Source organism: Anser cygnoides, chromosome 1 (genome assembly GCF_040182565.1).
Source record: "Anser cygnoides isolate HZ-2024a breed goose chromosome 1, Taihu_goose_T2T_genome, whole genome shotgun sequence".
NCBI lineage: Eukaryota > Metazoa > Chordata > Aves > Anseriformes > Anatidae > Anser > Anser cygnoides.
Window position 1 is genome coordinate 14,774,100 of NC_089873.1, and position 17,634 is coordinate 14,791,733.

General features: G+C 41.5%; 1 protein-coding gene across 1 annotated transcript in view; it reads left to right on the forward strand.

The window, feature by feature from the left end:
* The first annotated feature begins 623 nt into the window (after positions 1-623).
* CDHR3 (cadherin related family member 3) overlaps positions 624-17,634 on the forward strand; it is a 36,687-nt gene continuing 19,676 nt past the window's right edge. The window contains exons 1-9 of the mRNA XM_048068568.2: positions 624-1,915; positions 4,940-5,142; positions 6,325-6,493; positions 8,731-8,816; positions 10,009-10,103; positions 10,208-10,312; positions 13,865-14,013; positions 15,296-15,485; positions 17,154-17,322. Of these exons, the coding sequence (XP_047924525.2) occupies positions 1,846-1,915; positions 4,940-5,142; positions 6,325-6,493; positions 8,731-8,816; positions 10,009-10,103; positions 10,208-10,312; positions 13,865-14,013; positions 15,296-15,485; positions 17,154-17,322 (1,236 nt within the window). The 5' untranslated portion in view covers positions 624-1,845. The remainder of the gene's footprint in view (positions 1,916-4,939; positions 5,143-6,324; positions 6,494-8,730; positions 8,817-10,008; positions 10,104-10,207; positions 10,313-13,864; positions 14,014-15,295; positions 15,486-17,153; positions 17,323-17,634) is intronic.

Sequence of the window (17,634 nt, forward strand, 5' to 3'; positions counted from 1 at the left end):
AGATGGGAACAGTCCATCAAGCTAGATATTAAACAAATGTAAACATGTATCTGAAATACTTTAAAACTTAGCCCAGATATTTCTCTAGTTTCTTCAAGAGTACAAGAAACAGCAGTACAATGGGATAGATTAGACACTACAACTAAAAGGAGGTAAAAAATCTACCAACAGTTTTACACTGTGCTGGTAATGATTAAAAGATCATGAGCTTATTGTCCAGGCCTGGTTCATGTCTGCACACACAGGCCTCATCTTTGTGAGGTATCCATTCACATCAAAAGCTTCTTTGTGGATCCCGAAAATGCATGTGAAGGGATGGGCAATGACCTGGTATGTAAAGGGCCAGGCTAGATTTTTTTTCCAATATAAATACATTTACATTAGTATCATATCATCGTAACTAAGTCATTTGAGGGTGAAGTTCTCCATATATTTTTTCTAACATAATACCTAGGCACACTTCTCCTAGGGGCAATGGAAGATTAGTTTCCTCAGTACTACAGACCAATGCAGTGTGTGCTCACAGGATGATATGGTGTGGCCACATTTACATGTAGACCAAGGCTGCATCTGGACTTGGCAAGAACTAGAAGCACTTTAAAATAGATGCAGATCAACCATCAAATGAACATTTCTTGTAATTCCCCAAAGCAGTATCAGATATGTGGGTATGGCTCAGCTCCGATCAGTAGGTTTTACTGATGCATCTTTTCCAGGGTCATAGCAGCAGATTCCTCCCAGCTACAGCCGTCCTGTAGTTTAAGGTGTGCATACAAGCACAGCCAATGCCCTTCCCAGTGTTATGCTAGCTGTTGATGTTCAGCATGTCCAATTAATATTCTCATACTATACAAAACACAGGAGCACAGGATAGAGCTATCTGAACTAGTGTCAGCTTTCACTGGGACAGCCACAGAGTGTCACGGAGAACCATCTAGAGATACTAGTTTAGCTCACAACTCAGGTGGTTTCTCCAGAGTGGTGTTAAACATGAATCACTAAGTCCTGCCTCATGGTAGAGCTGATAAGTTTGTATGGAGGCGTTTAAGAATTAACTGGACAAATCCCTGAGTAACCTGATCTAATTAGGCCTGCTTTGAGATGGGTGTTTGACCAGGTGACCTCCAGAGGTCCCTTCCAACCTAAATTATTATATGAGTTGATGCTGATGCACCTATATTGCATCCAGTCCCAGTAACAGTGCTACCTCTATAATACACCCGCCAAAAAGTGCTAGGACTGCCCTTAGATCAAAGAGAAAAAATTGCATGGGTGTATTGTGGGGCTAGCTCTCTAAATGCCTAATCCAAGGGAGCCAGTGGTGGTTCATGCTGTTCCTGAGACAGCTACAGCAAAACTGACTTTGTCATGTACATATGCTGCAATTTCACCTCCAGGTATGCGGTGTGTGTGGTCTGAGTAATTCTCCGATACCCAGAGAAAGGAGAAAACTTCAGGTTCTTGGTGTAAGAAAGCATGAGTATTTGATCCTGGTCTGTGAAAAGAGCACCTCATTTGCCAGAGGTATGAAAGCAGCACAGTACTTCCACATTTAGAACTTGCTAGTTTCTTTTCATAATGCTTCAATAAATAAGATGATTGCAGTGAAAGGATTATTCATGTCTGTTTTCTCAAGTGTGGCCCAGGTCTGTGGATGGAGTGTCAGCAAGGAGCAGTTCTCTGACAAGCAAACATGCTGGCAGTGTTTAGAAACTCCCTTAGAGACACGGGTCCTTTGTTTAATTTCTCACTCCACAACATGACAAAGAGGAAGAATTTAGGTGGAGCTGATTATAAAGGAGGGAAAACATACCATGATCTTCCTTCAGTTGGCATCCTGGGGACATGAAGGACAGGGTCATAAAGACGATGAAGAGCACACTCCTTCTCTTCATTTTGCTGGGAGTAGTATCTGGTAAGAACATGATTTCATTACGCTGCTAAAATTAGAACACTGTTGGCTGTTGTACTTTCTCTTGGGAGCTTTATAATACATATTTAAGGATCAGACACGGATGGAAAAAATCAAGTAACAATTATTTTTCTACTGAAATAGATTGAGCTCTGTGGTTACAGCAGTATAATGAAGAGAATATGACCCCTCAGTAAGACACTTGGCTGGAAGAGGCACTTCAGCTTGTAATAACCACTGCTCAGTAAGAAAGTGTTGGAATGGGAAAGGAGGTCAGTTCTGCAAGAGACAATATCTATTAACAATACTCCATTATTCTCCTTTCAAATATTGATAACACTTGTATCTAATCAACTAAAATAAGCAACCAAACAGAAAAATACTTGTAGAGGTTATTAGCAGGGTATCAGTGTTTTTGCCCATGATAAAAACATGGAGGTTTTGCCAATATGAATACGTACATGTTAGCAACTTAAAGTAGCAACTTAAAGTAGATCTTCAAACGTTAATCTGTGTGGCTGACAGAGTTGTTTGTAGCAAGCTATCTGCTCAGGTAGGATCACTTTGCTTTCAAGGAAATGAATTCTTCCAGTCCTCAGAAACTTGTCAGTATTCGGTGTTTTACCTTTATGACCCCAAAACTGTAATCAGGACACTGCATGTGAATCTCAATGTTTCTTGAAGAACAGTGTTTTTTTAATGTGCATGGTTGCAGAGAAAGAAAAGCTTGACGACATGACTCAGGCACACTGTAAAGGCTAACAAATCACACATAAATAAGACTTGAATATACATATACATCTCAAAGCCAATTTCATGATTGCTTTATCTTGGGCTCACAACTTGTTAATGTTTGGGGCTGGTAATTCAGTTAGATAATGTATTAAATTTCTTCAGGCATGGTTCGTCCTCTGAAGTAAAGAGGTAACCAAGGACTTGTGAATACAAAAGGAAGGCTTTTGTAAAATCAACTGGAAGAAGAAGACGCCATTTAGATACATGATGGAAAATTTCAGTTAAAAAAAATAAAAAGCAAAAAGCAAGAGCTTATGATTTAGAAAGACAAATCATGAATAAACTGCCAAGGAAATCTTTAGAGATAATATGAAAATAGCAACTATCTTCTTTCTTCATTTCTGAATCCTGAAAATGATTTCATTGATTTTATAAATGGTTTCCATTAATGAACTCTGGCTTGCTGTCAGTAGCAAGTTCAATGTTCAGCTCCACTTGTGGAAATGTATCCCCAGAAGGCCCTCTCAGCTCATTCTCTTTTGCATGGTCGATTTCTGTTGATGATGTTTTCCAGAATCTTTAAGAACATTGATAAACGCTTAGTCCTTCACTGGGACTTGTGAAGAAGGGGAAACATAGGACCCCATGCTTTGTCTCAGGGGCTCATCTACTGCTATTACTTTTGCTTGTTATGAAGCAAAGACACTAATATCCTGTCTTTGATCCTATGGGGAACATTATTTGAGAGTCCAGTAAGAGGAGCAATGTCTAACACGCAAAGACAGATCATTTGTGATCTGTCCCTAAAATGCTCCAAAATGTTGCTAGTGAATCAAAGAAACAAGATTTTGGATAGTTTGGCGCAAAAGTCACCAAGGCTTCTTCTAAAGTCATTGAAATCACTGGAGCTGAACTCTCTCCTTCCAGATTAAAGATCCTGCTGCTCTTGGAGGTGTGGCAATTTTAGTGCCTCTTTGGGAGCTGATGTGGGCCATCCTTCCCCAGCCACATGAGAAGGGGAAAGAGGGAAGTGGTTCCATCCTACCAGTGTAGGATGTAAGTAGTGTAGTGCAAAGGAGCCCACTTCCCTTTGGCTCCATTCCTAGGGCATTTCCCTTGAACTCCATTCGGAACCTGAGCATCCAAGTGTGACTGTGCTGCAGCCCTAATGACCTCAGAATAGTTTCTCTAGCAGCTTTTTACCTTGCAGCTGCCCAGCAAAAATAAAGGCTTTGTGAAGCTTTGCTACAGTAAATGCTGTGGTATGAGCAGCCTGGCCCTCGAGTGAAGAGTATCTCCCACCATCTTGGCACACGCTGTGTGGAAAGTTTTACTGAAGGCAGCTAGCTCCCTTGGCAAGTGTTTTGGACAAGCCAGCAAAGCCCCCCAAGCAACATTCAGTCCTGCTGTGGTCTCCTGTTGAGGCCAGTTGAGGGATATGAGGGTACTAAGATGTTGTTTCAGGGCATGCCCTAAAAGCTGACCTGATTTATATTTTCTACACACTCTTCAGGAGATAAAGCACCACAGGCCCCTGTTAAAATAACACAAAAATACCCGTGATAAACATCAGAGCAAGCACAGATTTTGTCTTGGGGAGTCGGGAGGCCTGACGGAGTCAGCAGGGAGTTCACCCGAGGCCATGGGATACCACAGCGCCATGCTGCAGCCAGGCAGTTGTGAACCACAGGGTGCCTTTGTGGGCCCACGTCTGCCCTGGGGAATGGATGGCTGCTCTTCCGTGCTCGGAGCAGAAGACAAAACAGCACAACCCCCAGAGCTGCTGCTTACACAACTTGTGAGCCGGGCCTGCACATAGCTGTGCCAGAGAGATTAAGAAAAGGGAAAATGGAGGAAGTGGGCGCTGCAGGCGGTGTAATTCACAATGAAGATTGCTTCTTTAGCATCCTGGCCTGTGCGGTTCAAGGTGCTTTTTGGTGCAGTTAGTGCACAGAGGCAGCAGTTAGCTAGCACAAAGGGTGAAATGAAATAATAGAAACAAACACTGTTTCTTTCCTACTATATAAAGGCATATATGTAGGCAAACAACACAGTAACAACACTACTTAAACATCAGCCACCCTAACTGACAGTAGTATAGTGCTGAATTAGAGAAGAGATTCCTTCTTTTGCCATTAGCACTGGATTTACTACAGTGCAATGCCACCATTCATAAGCAAAAAGAGAATCGGGCCGTTTTGTGCTCATTAATGGCATCTCCTGGCATCAGCTGTGTGCTCCTGCTAGCCTAAGACTCCCAGAAGTAATTTTTCATTCATTTTCATCTTGCAGGAAGAAGAATCCAGTTGCTTAGGGGCTTACCTGCAACAAGGACTGTTGAAGAAAATTCTCCAGCTGGTGTTTGCGTTCATACCTTTAATGTAACTCTTTCTGCATTGTCTTCTGAAGGTGTTGCAATACATCCTACCATAGTAAATTCAAATCCACTTACAGAAGCATTTGATATTGAATCCATGGGAGATCTTGTATACAGGGTGAGTTTTACATTTAGCTTGAGCAATGCTCAGTCCTGTAGGCTGATGTTTCCTGGATTACTGAGAACTGACAGAGCACAGTGACTCATCTTTTAATCAGAGAAGAGCTGCAAATGCAGACCGCTGTACTATTTGGACATGCTGTGATAGATATGACAAATGAGTAGCAATAGTGATTACGATTTTAATTGCATCTAGGCAAAAACTGCTTATCACAATAATTCTGTTTATTCTGTGATAGAAAACATGATTTTCTAGAAAGTCTGAGGTGAAGAAGGACATGTAGGACCTGATTCTGTTTTGAGGATTTATCCATAGTTTTTCAACTTAATTAATATGAAGTCACTGTGAATTTAAAGTGGATTATTTAAACCACATGCAGCTCTTACTTGGACACTCTCACCTCGAATTAAAATGAATTTGACTCACTTCCAAAACAGAGTAAGCTGAGTCAGATCAAAGCCAAGTTTAACTTGGAATGAGGGCTGTGATATATGAGGAAGTTACCTTGAGGTATGAAGTTATCACACTTCCACACATCTGTAATCTATTTCTATCTATTGCGTACTCTTGTCCTGTGGAAAATGCAAAGTAATTTTGGTTGTTTCAGGCTAGTTTTTATTGCTGGATAAATTAGCAAGTATTACCTCACATTTGTCACTGGCAACGAGTGTTCAGATGCATAACTTGTCATCCCATTGCAACTCACTTGTATGTCTGAGCCTGAACAATGACACTCAAGAGCACTTTTGAATCCACTTTTCTGGAAGTTTCCAAGGAAGTTCAGGTTTTCACAGAACTTATACAACAGCACTTTTCTATTTCTCTTTGCTGATGTTACTGGGAGAAAATCTGAGGGGAGTAAGACCATGAGCCCAGGTGTCTGCAGCTCATTGATTGACACAAGGTGGGATAGCTCCTTCCAGGCTTTCTCCTCCCCAAACTGTCCCTCATACAAGAGGTCCTTGAGTTGCTCTGTGAGGCCACAACATTTTGGTCTTTCCATTCTCCTTTTACTCACATTTCAGCCAGTGGCAAGGGTTGTGCCAGCAATCAGAATATGATCTAAAATACTCACTGCTTACTGATGGAAAATGACCTGTTACTGGTATTCTTTCCTATAGAATGTAAATTACATCTATTTCATAATGTGCTAATAATATTTTTTTTTTCTATTTTCAGGTTGTTACCACTGGAAACCCTGTCCTAGATTATGAAACGATGCCAAAGCGCCTTGATTTACAGATTTTTGTTGAAGATACAAGTGGGAGAACTGACCTTAATACACTGACTGTCCAAGTAGTAGATAAAAATGAACCTCCTGTATTTCGAGGAAATATGGCAATTCAAAGTAAGATAGTGGTGGCATTTGAAAAGAACAATACTCAAAAAGCTGACATCATATACAAAACAGAACTGCATACAGTGCCAGTTGTTAAAGTGGTCCAAATGTTTTCCATTAGAAAAACAAGGGAAGAACAGGGTGATGTTTTTATCAAAGCTTTATTTTGCACAAATATTTGGTATACTTAATCTCTGGAGATGCCCTTCTGTTTTCTTGAAGTTTTGACCAAAAGTGATGGAACCATTTAAAAACATTTGAAGAATATTTATATATATATAAAGCATACACACACACATATGTATAAAAGCAAACTTATTTATATCATTAGATACATATACTATTTTTAATGTGAAGTGACATAGAGGTATATATTGGAAACATGAAGTTTGGTGGGGATGTAGCCAGTATACTGTGGGTCGATGTTTCAGTAGTTTGTTGAAACTGGACTGATTTGGAGAAGCAAGATAAATTTAAATAAATGTATGTTGTGTATATGCAAGAGTTTCTCAGGGAGAAAAACAAAGACAGCAACCTGCCAGTGTTTTATACCTGTATATCACATTTGCACCTGCATGTGAAAATTAACTGGAAAATCATTCTGAAGAATGAGATCTCCTAGATTGTGATTTATGGTGGTGTAAATGGAAAAAGGCAAAAAATTGTCTTCTGCCTGTGGCAGATGACAGTAAGCCTGGCTACTTTTCAGGCTTACCTGAAACCAGGTTTTCTTTCAGACCACAGGCAAAGGTGCAACAGGGAGAAGTCTGCAATAGCGTTAGTAAAGAGGCTGGGGTGTCTGAACTCATAACAGCACCTAGGCAAGAACATTCAGTAATTCAATACTCAACATTTTTTTTTTCTATCTGAGAATAGCAAGCTGTGGTCTGTTCATGGTACATATTTGTAAGCGGGGTTCCCTAGATCTGGAAAGCAGTGCTGTTATTTAGGCTGGTGGCTTGCAGCCCCGGGAACGATCAGCAGGGCAGTGTGGCTGCAGCCTAGCCATCCAGTGCTGCAAAGGGCAGGGCTTGTCTGCAGGGACGAGTTCAACGCAGCCATGCTCAAATCAGCCCGCTCACTAATGCCTCCCGAGCACGTTGACATTCCCACTTCCACACAATACTTAGTTTGTAAAGCAAATTAGCTTCCCTGAGGGAAAAGGCCGCGTCATCTTCTTGGTGTCAAGGGTGTCTTGCATATCATGGGTGCTGCTGGAATCTAATAATAATTAAACGTGACACTTCAGGGATCGGCACAGCATGAAGCACACTCTACGTGGGAGCTTGTTACAAATAAGTGCATCAGCTTAACTCTCAGCTAGAGCTGCCATAAATTGGTGAGCACAGATGTCTGATCTGTCTAACTGCGTGGCTTTAGTTAACAGTACCAGCCACAATTAGACGCTAATTGCACATTCGTTGGTTATTAAAAAGCATCTCCCTCTCATTAAACTTTATATTCATATTGTTGTCCTCTGGGAACAACTCATTACACTGCTCTGGGATTCCCACTGCTCTGATGAGAAGCAGCAGTCAGCAGGGGTCACAGTGGAAATTAATAGTCCAGAAACGCCAGGGCCAGCAGACACAAAAGGGCAGAAAGCAAATAATGGGATCTAAAGATCTGTTGTTTTGCTAATCACTCTGGCCAAGGAGAGCTAAGCCTGTTGCCTGTGGCCCAGTATGGGATAGCCCAGTTTGAGAGCTCCTGACATGCAAAGGAGCGCTCACAATACTTGTACAGAATTAACACCCTTAATAAGGCAAGAGTAATAAGCGCAGACCATCCGCTATTTATTTACCTCACAGATGTAAAGAAAGAGCAGAAAAGAAGAGGAAAAGCTCTGAGGTGTCCTGGCAGGGGACAAGGGTGGATGTAGAGGGGATGGGAACCTAGCATGGAGCTATGTTCTGCCTATCTGCATGGTAAAGGTAGACACATGTGTACTCCATACCCCATGGAGCAGCTCAAGGAAGATCTGATGTATAGTATAGATCAGCCTCCCTAAGGCATAATTCAGATTGCATCTATCAGTGATGGTTTTCTGTTTACAGATAAGCATTTTTCCTTTTAATCTTTCGAGTGTGTGTGTTCTTTCCTGTGATGATTTTGGAATTACATCGGTGAAGTGAGAACACACATTAGTCAGTAATATGCCTGGACAGCTTCAATTTATCAGTATGTTTGCTGTTGTGTCCTTTATTCTTATCCAATTAACACTTAGTACACTTATATCTGTGCAGCTGTAACGATCTACATCTTGGAAGGTACACCTCCTGAACAAATTTACCAAGTTCGTGCAGCTGATCCTGAAAATGGTGGACTCAAAGTAAGTTGAAAAAACCCCAGAGGTTATATTATCCACTGTTTCTGAAATGCTAATTGCTAGCATCTTTCAACAATGCACTTCGTCATCAGGAACATGGGAAAAGGTTTTGTCAGGAAAAAGAACCATTTTCAATAATAAATTGAGAAAAACTAGCCTCAACATTTGGGCTCAAATTGTATTTTGATTTCTCAGCACTCCAAAATTAAGGGGTATTGAAGGCAGAGTTTGATACAGTTAATCAGAGATACAGTAGAAATCATGTCTCTTTTTTAAAAACTGGCTTGCAAAACATTTTCAGTAGATGAGAATGATTAAGTGTAAGTAAAGTTTTTAATATTGTGTCACAATGAAAATTCTTTCAAATGAGGTGGTAAGGAAACTGCTTACAAGGCAACTGAATCTCATTTTTGTGACAATCCTAGGGCAAACCGTGACCCCCCAGTTAAGAAAATGGATTAGCAGATCTGAAAATACTCTTGATATCAGCAAAATTCCTGGACAGTGATAACTTTGTTTGCAGAAAGGAAAAAAGTAACTCTGCACTAACCTAAGAACCATTTTGTAGCTTTGCTCTGTTGACTTTTGTATTATAAAAGACAGCATGTACAAGAACAGAACCTGAAGATGTTAATTCCACATGTAGCATTATTCAGGAAAGCAATTACCTTGACATCCATCCTCAGGCTTTATCCAGCCAAACTACCAAGCCCCTGTGGGCTGGTGAGGAGGGAAGCAGAGGCGAGGGGATTTATCTTGTGCACTGGTACTGTTACTGTACCCATTTGTGTTGTGCAATGCACAAAGCATCTGCAGCTATGTGCAGGTGCTGACCACTGTGTGAACACCAAGCTCGCACTCCCTCAAGGACCCCATGAAAGTCCACTCGCCCCTCCCCAGCCTCTCCCCTTGCCTGGCCCCCAGACTTTGTTACCTCCTGCACAGCTCTTCTTTAGTCTCCCAAATCCAGCCCCAGCCTTTCTTCTCTCTCCTCCTACGTGGAGGTACTCTGCTGCCACCACAAAAATGATTTTGCCAGCTGTGTTGTGGCTCTGACCTCTATGTTAAATTCCCATTGCAGGTCTGGGATAGTAGGAGACACTGTACCTTGGCCCCTTCTACAAGGCAAGGCAAGAACAGAAGGATGCTTTAACAAAAGGATACAAAAACTAATGCATTGTGCTCTTTGTTTCAGTATTCCTCACTCCCTGCATCAGTGCCATTCCTGGTCTCAGAAAGTGGAACCATTTCTTCCAAAAAAGAATTTGATTATGAGAAAGATCCATATTGGTGAGAATTTATTTAACTCATGTGCTGTTTTTATTAGCTTACTGTAGGCAATGTTTTCCTACGTAGCCACAGAGTGATTCTTGTTTCGTTTTCTTATTTAACAGGTACTTTTTAAATATAACAGTGACAGATCCAGAAGGACTCAACTCTACTAGAACACTGAATATAAATATAATTAACATCAATGATGAAAGACCTTACTTTACCATGTGAGTGAAAAACTTCCATTGTAATGAAAATGTAGATGTTTTCCCAGCTTTACTGCCTTGGCACCAATGGGAGGGTGTAATACAGGGCAAGCTAATATAACAACAAAGTACTACTGAAAACAGTATTTTCATTTTGTTATGAATCCTGTTGTTTTACTGAGATTTGCTCTCATTTCCCTTTTTTATTCTTATTTATATTTTTAACAGTTTTAAGTTCTCGTGCTAAAAGCAACCAAACAAGCTTGTTGTACTTGTAAGCATTTAGAGAGGTTAAAGCTATGCAAAGACCTGTGGACAAGTTCAGACAAAGACATGAGTTTTACTCTGTGTGAATACGATCATACAGAGTTTACCCTTCATGCAGATGTGCATTTCACCATAATGATGTTTATTCATGCAGAAATGTCTAGACATAAAAAGGTCTCACTTTTGATCTGTCTTTTCCTCTTCTTCCCAAACACTTACACTTGTAAATGATCCCAGTGCTGTTTGAAACATTGCCATCGCTTACTGTGTCATAAGCAGGAAATTGTTGTGTCATAACACACAAGTCAGAAATAGCTTTCGAAAATTAATGGAGCTCTAGCTGGAAGCAGGAGTATTGTTGAAAATTTGCAAAACGGGAGGGAATATCCATATGCTACTAGAAGGCTGTTGTGTGGTGGAAAGTACAATGGATGATTGTTTCTGAAATTGGAGCCTGACAAATACAGGGTTGGTCTGATTCTGTTCTTGATTTATCTTCGTCATTTTGCATGAGACACTAACTGGATTCTAGACACTCTCTTTACCTCTCCTGATACTGAGGCTTTACAAGGTCCCCGCCAAGAATATTTATGGTGGGTTCTCTCCTGATATCAATGCAAAGAGGGAGAAGACAGTGCAGCACCTGGGCATGCCAAGAGATCTCCAGCCACTTGTTTGGAGCAATCTTCTGGCTGCCTTGTGGAGCCTGAGCAATGCACAGCTCCTGGGCTGAGGCCAAGGATCCGGACAGTGCTGGGTAAAGGGGTGGAGAATCTGAAGAAGTGGAAGAATAAAATATTAGAAACAGACATGGACTTTGTTGTTGTTGTTACTTATTTATAACCTCGAACTCATGCATGCAGTAATCAATAAGGTTAACAGCTCTCTCCACATTACTATACTGCTACAAGCAGGAGGAATCCACCTCCCAGGGCCAAAGCCTGCATGGTTTGTTCTAGACTATTTTCTCCAAATGTTGCCATTTCTGTTTATTTATCCTTATGTCTGGAATGCTGAAGGAGCTCTTTTAAATATTTATCTATTTGTTCAAGATAACGAAAGTTTCAGTGACTGGAGTATCCATAACACCTAATGTCTAAGACTCAGATGTTGTATGGCACAAAAAAAGCTTGGTATTTGTTTGAATCTTTTCCGCTTTAGATTGACACTACAGACCAAAAATAGAAGCTCAGTTTGTAAAGAGCTTGAGATTAAATTGCACTTCATGAGCTGTCCTCACTGTGCACATGCATGCCCTCTCCCCTGCTAAAATGTGAGCTACATGCTGGGACTATGTATTTTCTGACACTATAATAATTAGTGCTGGGATGGAAGCTGAGGAAACTTGACAAGTTAGCAAACCTTCTTTATTTTCTCCTGATCAAAGCTGTCAAGAACAGAGTTTCAAAGAGTCTTTTTAATTGTTCTCACAGTATATGTAGGCACATCTGTTTTTGGTGTTCACAACACTCCATCAGCATTTCAGCCTTTTGAAATTCGGGATGTTAAAATCAATGGAAAACTCATGGAGCGAGGAAAACAAAGGAGGAGACAAGAAAACAAACATATGCTTCCTTCACGATTATACTGCAGTGTCCAAAAGGTCTGCTTGAACCATACTGTAAAATACCACGGGCAGGTGGCAGGTAGATCAACAGCAGGACACAGCCCAGACGCAGCTGCGCAGAAGAGGCCCCAGCTCCTGGCCAGCTGCACAAGCACTCTGTGCAATGGGGATATGTGCTTGAAAATGTCCCACTTCGTCCTGAGAGATCTGGTGGGGACAAGAGAAGGGTCCGTGCGGGGCTGGTAGTTTTGTCTGTCTCACCAAAACCAGTGAGAACTGTCCCTCCCATATTCCCCAGTGATCAGAGTTGTTTTCAGGTGGCATTTTTGGTAGCAGTGATGGAGATCTGGTGCTGTTTGTTTTCTTTCTGAGTAACTCCTGAGCAATGGGAGAACAAGGAAGTGATCCAACACCAAGAGTGGAACAGAACCTTAATAAGGACACAGGCTCCACAGCCTTCACAAACACCTTTTTGTTTGTTTCTGGCTGAAAGTTAGGTGTTTATGCTGAGAAAACTCTATGCGATTTGCCTGCTGTATGCTTTCCTCTTTTAACATCAGCTGACAGAACAGCTGAAGTACTATGTCTTCTTAGCCATTCTTAAAATTGCAAGTGCAGACCTGGAGGCATCAGATCTTCTACTCTGTCTCTGCAATTCTCTGCTCCAGTTGCTAAATGCCCCATAACGCTGGGTTTCAGAGGAAAACAAAGGGCTCATGTTTTCCTATCGTAGGAACTATAGACTAGTCAATTAGCTAAGTGGTGGCTTAGAAAGTTTAAAGTGCACAAAATTGGTTCGGTCTTGAAACATACTCCTAATGCTTTTCTGAACTGTTGAGCACCTTCAACTCCCTTTGACTTTTGTTAACAGATGTTTTGTGTGTTTGTGTGTTTCAGTGGAATAAATCAGCCCTCATAAAGTCCTTGCAGGGTTTTTGTGTGCTTGCCTACGCCTGCTTTTACATGTGGTTCAAGTACCATAACTGCATACCTGAGTACCCATGTGAACATGCAACTGCAACCACTACAAGCAATCCTGCACAACTGCCTGCCAGACCGTACCTGGGCCATAAAATTCACTCACTTCATGGGAAATCTGGGAGCACTGGCATATCAAACAGCAGCAGTAAAGAACCATTTTCACCATGTAAACTGAATCAGACAGATGTTGCTGAGAATTTGAAGGAACATCATGGGGACATCTGGGGGACACCCACAGGAGGGCTCTCTCTTGCCTCTACCTACTGCAGGGCCAGCTCAAGCTTTTCAGTAATACTGTTGTCCCCCAGATGCCTCCAGCATTCATTCCAAAATACGATTAATTACATTATTGCTTCTATTTTTGTTTTTGTCTTGCAGAATGACAGCATTCGAGCAAGTGGCTTTACAGGCTGGTGGCTTTACAGGGAGACACACTGCATGACTTAACAGCCCTTTCCATTTTCAGCTTCCACAGTTCTGTGAAAGTCAAATTGCTTTTGCTGTGACAAGTTGCAGGGGAAGGGAAGGACTTCCCACACTTGGTTGTGTGGCTTTGTCATGCTTTATGCCCACATTCCAGTTCAGCTACTACTACAGGTCCAGCTGGCAGAACCAGTGACTGGGATATTTACCCTGACATCTCTGAGCCCAGTGTGGCCATGGCTCGGCTGCTACAATTGGCTGCTCAGCTAAGCCTGTGATCAGCTGCTCCTGCAAACACAGACATGCCCTTTGCTGAATTTTGCTTTCTCTTGTAGGAAACAAAGGATCTACAGGATTCCAGAGGAACAAAGCCCAGGGACTGTGGTTGCCAATATAACAGCTAAAGATCCTGATGATGAAGACTCTGCTAGCAGACTTTTCTACAGCATCCAGTCTTCTGACACATATTTCTCCATAAATCCATGTAAGACAAACAAAAACATATCTTCTTATACGCCCCCCGCCACACAGCAAAAACTGATTTTGCCTGAGTTTCTCGGTAGGTTTTTAGGGTCAAGTTCTTCCATCAGCTGAACAGGGTTAAATAAGATATCTTAAAGAAAGTAGACCAAAGGTGACTTACTGACAAATACTGACTGATGGCTGGAGGTTGATGATCCCTTGTGTGGAAGTGAGATCAGCTGCCTTCTTTTTAATCTCTGAGGATTTTAATCTCTGTGGTCCTTCTGGGGCTCTTGCAACAGCTGCAAGTAGTTAGACCACAATTTGCTCTCTCCTACCTGAAATCTGCTCTAGCGCTGAGATGCACAGCAAATCTGCACTTCAGCTTCATGGCTCTATGTATGCCCCTCCCCAGGCAAGACCATTAAAAAGAGTTACTTCTCTTGTGCTGTTTCTATGTTCTCTGGGGTGCACACACCGCTGACCTGAAGATTTTGCTTCTAGGGCTGGCATTCAGTGACTGCTCTGTCCCTCATCTTATATTGTTTTAGAGCTGCTTATCACAGCTGTAAGAGGTGCTATGCAGCACAGTGCTATGGGGGATCAAGATGATCTTTCTATGCTTTGGATTCCCTATGCCCTTTGGCCATGTGTTGCTACCGCCCCCCTCAATTGCACCCCAAAAGGCAGAGGATATACAAACTGTTCTTCACCTCCTCAGTACTCTGGGAATAGTATTGTGCTCTGCCAGAACAACCTTTTCTTTTTTGGACAGAGGCTTACAGAAGTGAAAAAAAAAAAAAACAAAAACCAACAAACCAATAAATTAATTGCATGGCTGACCAGAACACTTGGCAGAAGCTGAGAGCAGATCTGTTGATGTATGAGTAGATTTAGAGGTGCTGAAGGATGCTTGAATGACAACAGCAGAAAGTGAAGCCATTTTACTAGATAGAGAAAAAGGCATTAGCAGCTCACTGTCTTTGATGGTCTGCAAGTGCACTCAACTCTGACTTGCGCTAGCTCTTTGAGAGTGTAAGGGAAATCTAAGGCCTCTGGTGGCTGAGGCCACCACTGGTATATTTTTGAGCAGTGGGTATTTACCTATGAAAGTCTTACACAGAACTTTCAGGCCATTGCGTACTGTTTTAAAAAATAACTAAACCAGCAATGATTTCCACAGAAGAGAAGAATTTTTAGTCTGCCACTTGTCTGCTGAGCTCTCCTGTCCTTCCGCATGCACACCATGAGTTTTGCCATCTCCCTGAGGGTGAGCATCTAACTTCTGTCTGCTTTCTGCCCAGCAACTGGAGTGCTACAGGTGACCAGGAGAATCGACAGAGATGTCCTTCCCCTGCAGCTCCACCCTAACATCTCAGTGATAGTGCGGGTGGAGGACAGTCCCAGTGGTGGCCACGCCAGTGAAATGGAGATCATCATCACTATTGAAGATATCAACGACAACCCACCAGAATGCATTCCATCTACCTTCAGGTATCGAGGTTCTTGTTGCCTGAGTGCCACCTCATTGCCCCAGCCCAGTGACATGTCTAGGGCACATCACTTAGGGTCCTCAGACCTACAGCTAGAGGTTCAAGTGCATATTTATCATTAGCCTTTGAAGGTTAGTATTCACTCTAAGTGCCTTAGGGCACAAAGTTCACTTTTATGACTTGTGCAAACTGAAATTTGGGCTAAAAATATCTCTGTATGGTCAGATACTGTATTTATCTTTCTCTCAGATACCAAATTCATTAGGCTATCAGAGCCATGTGTTTTACAGAATTACTTTTCTGACCCATACAGATCCAGGCTCCTCCATTTTTACTTTATGTTAAACTGTGGGGAATCATTTGCCAGGGAAAGCTTGCCAGGCAGTTCTGGAATTTTATTTTAAAATTCCTAAGCTTCTCTTCTGAATCTCTTTCTAGCGGCCTCCATAGTTTTTGTCTCATGCAGTCTGTAAGGTCTTCAGAGTCCAGATCACCTCTTGTCTTGTGTCCTCTGTGCATAGTAACTTAGTCATGGACTTTTGCTGTGGATCTGAACTCTCTGAGACCCTTGTGATGATCAGCTGGTTTATGTTTGTAGATGAGGATATGACATTATCTTCATTTTATAGAAATACTGAGGTCAAAACTGAGCAACAGAAATTGTCCATCTGAAGTGTCTGATGTGCCCTTGCTGCAATTTTTCAGGGTACACCACACTGCATAGTGCAGTTCTCAGATACTTCAAGTGCACACATGGTAGTTTGTTCTGCAGGTAAAAATCCAGTGCCTCAAGCCAAGACATGTTTCTTTTAAACAGAGATTCCTGGTTAGTGGGTATCTGTTTAAATTGCTTGCTCACTAGCTAATATAAATGTCTTGCATTTAAATCACGTAGTTTTGTGGACTGGCAGGAAGAGAACTGAATTCTTCAGAGCACTGCTTGGTTACAACATCCATGACAATAACAGAACAGTCTCATTGTTATCCACTGAGCTCAAACTTTGATCTGAATGAGGAAAAAGTTTTTGGGGGAGAAAATGAGATCAACTAAAGAACTACAGTTCTGCACAAGGAGCAAACCATCAGGTTTTAATGGCATTTAGTTAGTTCTTCATGTTTTTTTTTGTATTTAATCCTTTTGATTAAAAAAATGAAATGAACACCTCCTGTTCCCAATTCCATCATGTGCATCACAGGGACCCTCACTGCCAACAGCAGGGACAGAAACGCTAGCTTCACAAAGCAGCAGAATGGTCCAGGTATTGGTTAAGGAGAAAAGAATGAGTTTCTCTTCAGAAAAACATTATAACACACTGAAGAAATGAGTGTTGTAAAGACGTTTTAAAATACTAATTAGTAATTGAACTAATTACTAATACTAATTAGTAATCTTGAACGTTAAGATCTCATGGCAGCTTCTGAAGTGAAGCGGAGTTCCAAGTTTTAGGTTTGGGTCTGGCTAAATGTTTGTGGCCTGCCCATCACACAGGGCTGCTATCCACCACAGCATATGGTTCAGATTCTAGGTTGCTTCATCAGCTGTTGTCTATTTAGATCTAGGATTTCGCTTAGAAAATAAATGGAAGTCAATGTTTTGGCATGTAAATATGAAGAGTTCAAGGGGAGAAATATAAGGAGCTCTGATGGGAAACATGCTTCTTTTAAACAGGAAAGAGATAAATGAAAATACGACTGCTGGAACATTTCTTCTTGATCTCCGAAATTACTGTAAAGATATTGATGCTGATGTACCAAACAATCTATTTAATTTCACCAGATTATCTGGTTTTGGAAGCAATAACTTTGCTCTGGAGTCTACTGGGTCCGGAAGACTTGTGGTCAGTCATTTGTGGCTTTATGTTAGATTGTCTCATTTCAGAAGGCAACTTATGAAATATCACTAAGTCATTTCTTTGTTGTCTGCAAAAGAAAAAAGAATTACTGTAATTCATGTCACAGTGGGGTGAGATGGGGAGAATGGCTGTTTTGACTAGATGTGAGCTACATACCATTTGGTAGGATGCTTTCTACAGATCCTACAGAATTTGGTGAACAGAAAATTGTCTTCTCCCATTTTAAATCAAGGTGCTAGATATGACTGAAAAAAAATATTTGGGGGTGGGAGGATATGAGGCACCAACTTTGATACA